This window comes from Chrysochloris asiatica, unplaced genomic scaffold (genome assembly GCF_000296735.1).
Source record: "Chrysochloris asiatica unplaced genomic scaffold, ChrAsi1.0 scaffold00097, whole genome shotgun sequence".
Lineage (NCBI taxonomy): Eukaryota > Metazoa > Chordata > Mammalia > Afrosoricida > Chrysochloridae > Chrysochloris > Chrysochloris asiatica.
In genome coordinates this window covers 5,913,873-5,925,404 of record NW_006408615.1, presented here as the reverse complement: position 1 = coordinate 5,925,404, position 11,532 = coordinate 5,913,873, and the positions used below count along the sequence as shown (strand labels likewise).

The window sequence follows — 11,532 nt, the reverse complement described above, 5'->3', positions numbered from 1 at the left end:
GGGGCGCGCGGAGGGAGGTCTGAGGATGTGAGGAGACATCTTGGGAGTCCGGGGTGCAGGGTCTGGGCCCGCGGTCTGGGGGGCCCGGCGTTGGGGGTCGCGCTCTTTGGGTCCGTCCTCTGTGGAGAATGGAGTCGGGATCTGGGGAGCACGGTGGGTCGGCTCCGACACCAACAGCCGCGGCCCGGACTCCAGGCCGCATGGCGCCTCCCGTCCCCTGAGCTGTACTCGGTGCGCAGTGTGCCGCCGAGCGGGCGGTCGGAGCGTTTGGGGTCCCGCCGCGGGCGCCCAGTTACCGGAGCCGTTGGGGCCGATGATACAGGTAAACTTCTTGAAGGGGCCGATGATCTGACGGCCCCGCCACGACTTGAAGTTCTCCACGACCAGCAGCTCGAGGTGACCCATGACTGCGCCTCAGCTACCACCGCACACGCTGGCCGGAAAAGCGCGGGAAGCGCCTAACGTCGTGTCGTTTAGTTAGTCTCGCGAGAGGTGGCGAGCACGGCGCTGTTCCTTAGCAACCGGAGCTGTTGACGCTGGGAGCCGATAGGGCGTTCCGTTCCCTTGGCGACGTGGGGCCGCAGTTGAACTGCGGGGCTGCAGCGCAACTGGATTCCCAGCCGCCCACCCTTCTAGGGATTCAGTCAGTTGGGAGGGGCGACAGCTTGTTTTACCTGATTGTCGTCTTACCTCGCCGGCCCTAAACCCCCCGCCTCCCGCCCCGAGTTCTTAGCGACTCCCTGGAGCCATGAAGGTCGCTTTACCCAAGGACCTGGCACAAGACATTGACCTGGCCAAAAGGAGGCATGGAGAGATGTGCAGGCAGAAACGGATCTTCAACTCGAGGAACAGGCTCATCGGGGTGAGGCCCTTGGCCCCAATGGCGAGAGAAAAAGGAGATGAACTGTGAGGAGAGGAAGGTTTGAGTTTTTGATCCAGGCAGAGCTGCAGGGGTGGTGGTGGTGTGTATGATAGTTCCGTGTACTGAACTTGCAGAGGATGGGAGAGTCCTTAACAGGCCAGACTGTATAACATTTGCTTTGAAACGTGGCAAATTGAGCCCCACAGCAGGGAGGGGACTGGACGTGCTTGCTTGGAGTTAGTAACTAGACACAGATTAGAATGTGGTTCTTTCTACGAGTCGAACCAGGGGTCCTGTATTGCCAGGAACCTCCTCCCAGTATGGTACCTACATTGTGGCAACCCTGAGCCGACCTGCAAGAGATGAAGCATCACCAGAGGAGTCTTTAGTTGCTGCAAATGCTTCACTGTTAACGGAAAGGTTCAAGTGCACCTAGAAGCACCTCAGAAGAAAGTCCTGGTAATCTACTTTAAAAAAAAACAAAGCAGCCACTGAAAATCCTATAGCGGACAGTTCCCTTCTGACACAGGTTCTCAATAAGTTGAACTGATTGGATGCCAACGGGCTTTTGTTTTTACCTTGAGCTCGTGGCTCCAGTAAGCATGAAAGGAGACACATTGAAATGCAGTGGAATTGATGCTGTGAAGGAGAAGAGCTCAGGGGGCACAGACTGGGACTGGGAGGGGACATCAGAGAGGGCTTCTTGGAGGAGGTGATACCTATGCAGTCATTATGAGGATCAGCAGCTTTTAACCAAGAGAAATGGGGAAAGAAAGCTCTGGGGAAAGGAAGGCTGAAAAAACAGCAATAAGCAAGGGCACGCAGGTATGGCAAAGCCCAGTGTTTCCTTAGACAACTCATTTACAATGGGACAAGGCTGCCAGATAACAAGGGTGGTTGGCAGCTGGATAAAAAGTATCTGGCTCTAATCCCTCTCCCTTCTCTCCTATTCCCAGGGAGACTCAGAAGCCTGGGATGTCCAGGTCCATGACCAGACAATAAAAGAAGCAACTGAAAAAGTTAGACATGAAACCTTTGGTGAGCAATTTTTCAATTTCTGTCTAGGGGCTTAGGGTGATGGACCTTCAGTTCTCCAGACATCTTTTTCACATTTTTCCCTGCTTTGGAATTTCAGTTCCTTGGGCCCAAATAACTTAATGAATACATTCTTCTCTTAAAAGATAAACAGCTATATGCATTTTCATGTGGATGGAAGGGAATGTATTTTAAGGATAGCTACATGAGTTTCTCTACTGATGTCCCTTTGCCCACCATCGTGTGACTGTGGCCGCCTCCCATTGTTGCCAAGTCTTCTCATAACTCTTTCAAAATCAAGAGATTCCTGGGCCAAGAAACAAAAGCAGAGTCATCCCATTGCTCAAGGGTTTCAAATGAAAACGTGTAATAAATCAGGCCCAACTCTAAGAGGAGACGCTGAAGGAAAGCCAAGCTGGGACTATGAGGAACCCCACATATGATGGTACACACATTGCGCTGGTTCACTCACATTCTGCCATATCAAGTTTCAAATTTCAACATGATCTGATCACTTGAACATGCATTGACGAACTTCTGGTTTCTTCCTTTATTTTTATGCTTCTGTATAAAAGTAACTCCTATGAGACCTTTGGTGTGAAAAAAAAAAAATAAAACCCAATATGAAAACCAGATATAAAAAATGAAAAGCCACAACACACACACACACCACTGTCTGCCAAGACCTTTCCCGGAAGACAGATGTGTACAACAGAACCCCCAAGACTTTTCCCACATCACACACACACACACACACACCTCAGAGAGGGATATGATTCAAGTAAATGTTCTTCCTCTTAGATGGAGTCCCTGGGGAGGGAGGGCATAAACACTTGGCTGCTACCCAAATGGTTCTAGATTTGAGTCCATCCAGAGATGCCTTGGAAGAGAGTCCTGGAGATCTCCTTCCAAAAACCATCGGCCGTTGGAAACCCTGTGAGCACAGCTCTATTGGAACACACGTGCTCATGAGTGCCATGAATTCTAGGGGATTCCATGGCAACTGATTTTGTATTCTTTTTGTTCTTTAGTACTTAGGTTAAAAGTTAGGATGTAATTAATTTTCCCCACCAGTCTAATGATGTTGACTATCTTAAACACAAAAGGATTTTTGAAAGAGAAAAAAGGATGCTAAATTATACAAACAGCAGGTTGTCAGTCAGGTTAAAATACATACATAGAGCGTGAAAGGAATTATTCCCAAATCTTTGTTGTAATGTGCTGTCGAGTCGAAGCCAGCTCTTAGTGACCCTAGGTTTCTGAGGCTGTGATTTTTATAGGAGGAGATAGCCAGGTCTTCTCTCCCATGAAGTATTCAAATGATCAGATCACTTTAGATTAGCAGCTGAGTACTTACCCATTGTGTCACTAAACCCTTACAGTGGTAATTTTGAGGCAATGGAATTGTGATTGAGTTGCTTTTCTCCGTTACCATTTTCTATATGTTTCAACAGTTTTATCTTGATTATTTTTAGTTACAGAAACTCAAACTTAGAAAAATCTCTGTGCTGGACATAGATATGGAGGGACCTTCAGAAATGTTCGTGGTCAAATGGAATTGAAAGAGAATGAAATTTTCCCACTAATTTTTTGAAGGCCCCTGGTAACATAAGGTGCTCTGGTGGCATAGTGGTTTGGGTTGGGTTTTTGTTTGTGTATTTAGGATACAACCAGTTGCCTTTGAATTCATCCAGAGTTGTGATGACTCCATCTGTGTCAGAGTGTTACTGTTGTTGTTAAGTGCCGTCGAGTCAGTTCTGACTCATAGCAACCCTGTATAGGGTTTCCAAGGAGCAGCTGGTGAGCTTGAACCGCAGACCTAGCATTTCAAACTGACCTTACAGAGCAGTGCATTAACCTGCAGCACCACACCAGGACTCCAGAGTAAAAGAGTGCTTTTACTAATTCCTTCCACTCTCTATGTATGTTTTTTAAACCAATAGACAACCTGCTGTATGTATAATTTAGTATCCTTTTTCCTCTTTCAAAAATCCTGTTGTATTTAAAACAGTCGACATCAATAGACTGGTGAGGAAAACTAATTACATCTAAACTTTTAACCTAAGAACTAAAAACAAAAAAGAATTCAAAACCAGTTGCCATGGAATCCAATGACTGATTTGTTGCAAAGACTCATTTTTCAGAGGTAGATCATCAGGCCTTCTTCCAAGGTGCCTCTGGGTGGACTTGAACCTCCAGCCTTTCAGTTAGCAACCAAGTATATTAACTACTCCATGTACCGAAGCCCATGGACATGGACTTGAGTGTCACTCAGAGTAGAACTGCCCCATAGGTTTTCCAAAGCTGTCACCTTTACGGAAGCAGACTGCCTCATCTTTCTCCCACCATATTGAGGATGTTGTTGGTAAGTGCCATTGAGTCGATTCTGAGGTTCTCTAGAAGGTTTCCAAGGAGTGGCTAGTGAATTTGAACCGCCAACCTTGTGGTTCAAACAGACTTTGCAGTCCACTGCTTATCCTATAGTGTCACACCAGGACTCCCATATTAAGGATATTGAGCCTTTATTATTATTATCATTGTTGTTTTTACATCAAATCTGTTCTTGAGATGATCTCTAAATGAACAGATTTGATGTAAAAAAAAATAAATATAAACAATCTTTTAATGCTATGTTGCCTTTTTAGACACTCATTAGAGCATATTTTAAGTGGATTATATTTTCACCTCTGAATCATAAGTTTATGATATACTACGTCTCTTCTAGCTGCCGAAATGAGACAAAATGACAAAATCATGTGCATATTGGAAAACCGGGAAAAGAGAGATCGGAGAAACCTGTGTAGGGCTCTCAACAATTTCCAGCAGCGCTTTCAGATGCCAGAAACCCGCCGGGAATTTGACTTGTCTGATCCCCTGGCCCTTAGGAAAGATCTTCCAGCCCGGCTGTCAGATAATGATGTGCGGAATTCCATATCAGGAATGCAGAAATTCATGGGAGAGGATTTAAACTTCCAAGAGAGGAAGAAATTCCAAGAGGAACAAAACCGAGAATGGTCCTTACAACAGCAAAAAGAATGGCTGAATGCCCGAGCGGATCACAAATCTGCAGGTAATGGAATAAACAAGACAGCCTGGTCTCAGAGCTTGTTGTTGTTAGGTACATTCTAGTCAGTTCCAGCTCATAGCGACCCACTGTGCTATAGAACAAAGCTCTGCACCATCTTCACTATTGTACTTATGATTGAGTCCATCCTTGCAGGCACTGTGTCTGTCCATCTCATTGAGGTTCTTCCTCTTTTTCACTGACCTCTCCTCACTACTTTACCAAGCATGGTGTCTTTCTCCAGGGACTGGTCCCTCCTATCAACACGCCTAAAGTATGAAACACGAAGGCTTGCCATCCTTGCTTCTAAGGAGCATCCGCGCTGTACTTCTTCCAAGACAGACCTTTTTTTCCTCTGGCAGTCATAGTATATGTAATGTTCTTCACCAACAACATAATGCAAAGACATCAATTCTTCTGTGGTTTTCTTTTTCATTGTCCCATTTTCACATGCTGATGAGGGGATTGGAAATACTATAACTTGGGTCAGGTGCATCTTAGTCCTCAAAGTGATGTTTTTTGCTTTTTGATATTTTTAACAAGTCTTTTGCAGCAGGTTTCCCTAGTGCAGTATGTTGTTTGGTTTCTTTCTTTCTTTTTAAGTTTTTGTTGTGAATGGAGTGATCATTTACATGGGAGAATATAAGCTTTACATTCATCCTGTCACATTCGTTTCATTGCCATGATTACAATCCCTGCCATGCATCACTATTCAACAGCATTTGCTTATATTTCCTCCATTTTTTGTTGTTTCTTGACGGCTGTTTCCGTGGACATTGATTGTGGGTCCAAGTAAAACGAAATCCTTGGCAACTTTAATCTTTTCTCCATTTATCATGATGTTGCTTATTACTCCATTGGAACAATTATTGTTTTCGCTCTGTTAAAGGCTATAATCTTTGATGTTCATCAGCAAATGTTTCAAGTCCTCTTTACTTTCAGTGCTCAAGGTTGTGTCATCTGCATATTGCAGGTTGTTAATGAGTCTTCCTCCAATCCTGATGCCACATTCTTCCCCATTTAGTTCAGCTTCTGAGATTACCTGCTCAGCATACAGACTGTGTAAGTATGGTGAGAGGATCCAACCCTAGCACACACCTTTCATGATTTTAAACCATTCGATCTCCCCTTGTTCTGTTCAGATGACTGCCCCTTGGTCTAAGTAAAGGTTCTGCTGACCACAACCAAGTGTTCCTGGAGCTCCCATTCTTGGCAATAGTAGCATAACCTGTTATGATCTACCCATTTGTACAATGCCTTGTTGTTAGCTGCAGCGGAGCTGGTTCCAGACTCACGATGAGCCCATGCACAGTGTGACACATGTGCACCTAAGCTTTAGGGTTTCAGTGGCTGATTTTCAAATATAGGTCGTGAGACCTTTCTTCTAATCCATCCTAGTCTGGACACGCTGCTGAAACCTGCTCAATGTCACAGGAACACACAAGCCTCTACTGACAGATGGGTGGCATCCACACATAAGATATGATGACCAAGTATCAAACTCACACCTCCCCCACGGAAGGTGAGACTGCAGCCACAGAACTGCCAGAGTCTTCAAGGGCATATCGATGTGCACGTCACGTGGTGCACTGGCTGTGTGAGGAAAGAGCAGATGCCAGCAGCCTGCTTATCTCCCCAGCTACACATCAGTTCCCCTGGAAACAACTCTGAGGGTGTACCCTGTCCTGAAAGTGTTCAGTGTCCGAAGTACTATGGTAGAGTAGTCCCTGCAGGGCACCACAGGCCACCGCCATGGGCAAGGTGGCCACACGTCCTCAGCAGGACTCTCCAGGCCCAGGGAACTTCTTGGGCAAAGATTCTGAGTCATGACAGAGCCTGGCTCTTTGAGGGAACGAGAGACAAGTTCTCTGGGTGCTGTTTTCACCGAGGTCAGTCCCCTTCTCTCCCAACTTTTCAGCAGTACTGGCCCCTGGCCCCTTCCTGGGTCAGATACTCTGATGGCTAGGAGGCACAGCAACGAAGAAGACAGAGTTCCTGTCCTCAGGAAGCTGAGGAAACAACCTAGAGAAGCCTCAATGAACGCAAAACTGGGAGCTGAGACGGGAAGTGATGCACATCACCCTCTGCTTGGTCTTCCCCATTTCCTGTCCATCTTCCTTCCAGCTGGGCTTGAAAAGATGGCGGTTCAGAGCCTGCTTTTCTCATTCAACTTTCCATGAGCAGTGTCTCCTGTCTCCTCCGACCCCACTCACCAGACTTCTGCCCTCACCCCTCCTCTGAACCTGTGCTGCTCAAGCTCTCCGGTGACCTCCATGTCACCTGATCCAGGTTGGCGGCCAGTCTTCATCTTGACCTGTTGGCCACATGTGACACAGTTGGCTACTTCCTTCTCCCGGAAATAGTTCATTCGTTTTGACTTCCAGGACACCAGCGCCTCACCCTGGCTCTCTTCTCCCAGGCTCCTCCATTGGTCTTTGGTCACCTTCCAAACCTCTGGATGTTGTTGTCACATGACACTGTTCTCTGGGCCTCTCTAGCAACTGCTCTGGCTGACCTCATCTGGTCTCATGGCTTTCAATAGCAGCCTTACACCATCGTTTCTCGAATTTCTATCTCTAGCTGAATCCAGACTCATAAATCCAACTGCTTGTGGACACCTCCTCTTAAGGGTCCAACAAATGTACCAAATGAAGTGAGCCTCTTCCAAAACCCTGACCTTGCCCGTCAGTCAATGACCTCCCATCCTTCTAGTCACCCAGCCCCTAACCACAAGTTACCTGGATTCCTTTCTGTCTCCCAGAGGCTACACCGAGGTCTTCAACACGTCATCACACATTATAGCTCTCTTTCCACCACCTTCGCCAAGATTGCTCGAGAAGGGTCAACAACAGCTGAATAACCAACCAACCAACTGGTCTCCCTGCTTCTGCTCCTGTTTCCTTCACAGACTCTTCTCTACTTAGAAGCCAAAGCGTCTGCTCAGAGCCCTCTGGGAGCTCCCCATTTCACTCAGTAAAAGCCACGTTCAGTACGAGGCCCTCTGAGGCCTTCACAGTCTGGCCTGCTGCCCACTGCTCTGCTCTTCACTCACTCAGTTCTTCCCACACTGGTTTTTTCTCCTCTGTTCCAGCACATAGTGGTCATGGCTGACCCTAGGGAGTGCCAGGCACCAAACTCTCACTCCAGCCTCCTTATAAGACCTGTCACTCTTTTTATCCCTGTTTGTGGGGAGGAGGAGCGATAGGCAAGGAACCCAGGAGTAGCCCTTGGATGCCCTGTGCAGGCAAAGGCTGCGGGTGGGCGCGCTGAACACGGCCCCTTTTCAGAGTCCCTGCACACCCAGACGCGGCTGCAGCTGGACCACACGGCCCGGCACCTGCAGATGCTGGAGGGCTCCACCAGGAGAGCAGTGTGCGCCACGGTGAAGGAGTTCAATAAGAACCAGGTACGGCTCCGTGTCTGGAGGGGGATGCACTCATGCCCCTTGACCTCTCTATGGGTTCCTGGAGTCCCCCTAAGTGAGCCCTGCTCAGGGCCCAGAGACAAATGAGACTCAGTCCCCTACTCTTTAGCTCTGAACCAAAACACACCCCAAACCCATGCCACCAAGTTGATTCTGACTCATACTGATTCTGTAGGTAGAGGAGAGCTCCATAGGGTTTGTAAGGCTGCTCTGGTAGCGTAGTGGTTACGAATTGGGCTGCAGAGCTTAAGGTCAGCAGTTCAAAACTACCAGCTGTTCTGCGGGAGAAAGATGAGGCTTTCTGCTCCCGTAAAGATTTACAGCCTCGGAAACCCTATGCAGAGTCGCTATGGGTCGGAACCGACTCGACGGCACACGGCCACCACCACCAATTGGAGTCCTGGTGTGGCGCTGTGGGCTAATGCTTTGGCCTGCAAATTCGTTTGATCCACAAGGTGGGTGGTTCAAGCTCACCAACTGCTCCTCGGAAGCCCTATACAGGGTCGCTGTGGGTTGGAACCAACTTGAAGGCACTTGACAACAACAATCTTAAAAACAAGGAGCCGCGGTGGTGTATTGGGTTAAGTATTGTTCTTCTAACCACATAGATGGCACTTCAAACCTACCTACCACTCCTCAGGAGAAATCTGAGGCTGTCTGCCCCTGTAAAGATTAACAGTCTCGTAATGCTAAGGAAGGAGCTCTGGTAGCGTAGTGGTTACGAATCAGGCTGCGAACTGCAAAGGTCAGCAGTTCAAAACTACCAGCTGTTCCGGGGGAGAAAGATGAGGCTTTCTGCTCCCATAAAGATTTACAGCCTCGGAAACCCTGTACAGGGTCACTATGGGTCGGAACCGACTCCACGGCACAGAACCACCACCACCAACCCTAAGGAGCAGTTCTACTGGACCGCTAGGGTTATTCTGAGTTGGAATCCACTTCGTGGCAACGGATTGTTCCTTTCATTTTTGTTTTCAATCTTAAAAAGCAGACTGTCACATCTTTCTCTTGTGCAGTGGCTTTGAACCACTGACCTTTCGGTTAACCATTGAGTGCTTAGCCACTGCGCCATCAGAGTTCCTCTTAGCTCTGAATGGAGAGGACAACCTAAGGGAACCAGTTTGGTGACCTGAGGGAGTAGGCCGTGCTCTCTTCTCCCATGATACTTCAAAAGGAGCATTCTGGCTGTACTCCTTTCAAAACAGATTTGCTTGCTTTTCTGGGAGTTCATAGTAATTTCAATATTCTTTGCCAATACCATATTTCAACTGCATCATTCTTCTCCGTTCTTCTTTATTTATTGATTAACCCACTTGAATTGATACGGAACCAGGCCCAGAGGGGTATCCAGTGGCCAGTCCACAACTATGAGTCCGAGCCTGTCCAGCCGCAAAGCATGTACTTAAGCAATGGCCTGGGGCTATCCCGTGGACACTAGCAGGGTTGGGCTCTGTGCCCTCAGTACTGTGGAACAGTGACAGATCCTTTCTAATCTTCCCAGACTTGGCAGAGAAATGACTTCAGCCCAGAGAGGGCAGGAAACTGACTCCAGGTCACACAGCACTGACCACACCAACTTCTCTGTGGCCAAAGGGCATCAGCAGCATCGCGTGGCCTTGAGCCTGCCACCTTTTAGAAGTGACCTCTGTTGTGAATTACTGTGCTGGGTGTCCTTTGTAGCCCGTGGGTGTCCAGGGATTGCCAGGGCCACAGGGAGAGGCACAGAGTCCTGGTTTGGGGTGGGGCCAAGCCGATGGGAACTGCAGTCCAACCTGGAAGGTAGCTCCTTGCTTTGAGGAATTGGTGTAGCCAATGACCAGTAGCTCTTATACACCCACCCAACTGGTGGTAAGCCCATTGTTCTAGCCCATCCCACCCAGCATCACCCAGGCAGTCAGGGGTCCAACTCCATGCTTAATAAATCAACACCCCCACACACCATCCTCCAACCAGGGCCACCTGTGAGTTTTGTGGGACCCCCTTAGTGAATCTTCCCTGGGGGTCTTTTGTGGGACCCCTTAGTGAGTCTTCCCCGGGGGTCTTCTCTTGCTCAGGCTCTGGAGGCGGCAGCGAGGAGAAGGCGAGAGAAAAAGCAGGAGCAAGAGGACAACCTGGCTGAGATCTCCAACCTGCTGCGTGGGGACCTGCTCTCCGAGAACCCTGAACAGGCGGCCAGCTCCTTCGGGCCACACCGTGTGGTTCCCGACCGCTGGAAGGGCATGAGTCGGGAGCAGCTGGAGAGGATCCGCCTGGTGCAGAAGCAGCAAGTCCAGGAGAAGCTGGTGGCTACCTCTCCTGCCCTCCCAAGCTCCCAGCACCACCCCACTCACCTGCTCAGAGGCCTAGGGACTGTGAGGGGCCGGGGGGCTGTGCTCTCCTGGAGAGAGAGCTTGCATAATGCCACCAGCCAGCAAGTGGGCAAAGCATTGGGGGGGGGGGGGGGGGGGGAGGGTGTGATGTTGAGCAGAGCCCGGGAGGTGGGATCTCTCTCTATGGGGTGATCATTTGGGAAATTGAGACCCGACACTATAGCATTCCTTACCTTGTCTGTGGAATGACGACGTGCCCCTGGGAGCAGTTTAAGGATGAGGAAACAGAGTCAGAGGTGCCACGTGGCTGGCCCTGGAGGTGGCAGAGCCAGGGGCAGGCCTCTACCAGCCTATTTCTTCCTGGCTGAGCCGGGCCTGTGGGGCTTCTGTGCCCTCCCGGCCTTGATGGAGGAAGCCCTGTTCTGAGACCTTCCCAAGAGAAACCAAACCCAAACGCACTGCCACCAAGCAGTTCCGACTCACACTGACCCTACAGGACAGTAGAACTGCTCCTTAGGTTTTCCAAAACTGTCCATCTTTACAGGAGCACACAGCCTCATCTTTCTCCCTGGGAGCAGTTGATGTGTTCGAACTGCTGATTTTGCAGTTAGCAGCCCAGAAGGTGAGCTAATAAAGGCATTCACATTCAACATCACTGATAAAACTGATCCTAATGAGGAATCTGTATCTGGACTTAGAGGCAGTTGTTCAAACAGAACATGGGAACACTGACTGATTTAAAATTAAGAAAGGTGTGTGACAAGGTTGTATTTTTTCACCATACTTATTCAATCTGTGCTGAGCAAATAATCCGAGAAGCTGGGTTCTATGAAGAAAA

The 11,532-nt window shown here is 48.7% G+C and overlaps 2 protein-coding genes across 2 annotated transcripts in view; one reads left to right on the top strand and one right to left on the bottom strand.

Moving 5' to 3' along the window:
* Positions 1-405, bottom strand: part of SMC1B (structural maintenance of chromosomes 1B) — an 87,098-nt gene extending 86,693 nt beyond the window's left edge. The window contains exon 1 of the mRNA XM_006866895.1: positions 297-405. Coding sequence (XP_006866957.1) covers positions 297-405 — 109 coding nt within the window. The remainder of the gene's footprint in view (positions 1-296) is intronic.
* A 343-nt stretch (positions 406-748) lies between these two features.
* The window catches only part of RIBC2 (RIB43A domain with coiled-coils 2), a 13,972-nt gene continuing 3,188 nt past the window's right edge, over positions 749-11,532 (top strand). The window contains exons 1-5 of the mRNA XM_006866894.1: positions 749-862; positions 1,819-1,900; positions 4,623-4,967; positions 8,249-8,367; positions 10,440-10,795. Coding sequence (XP_006866956.1) covers positions 749-862; positions 1,819-1,900; positions 4,623-4,967; positions 8,249-8,367; positions 10,440-10,795 — 1,016 coding nt within the window. The remainder of the gene's footprint in view (positions 863-1,818; positions 1,901-4,622; positions 4,968-8,248; positions 8,368-10,439; positions 10,796-11,532) is intronic.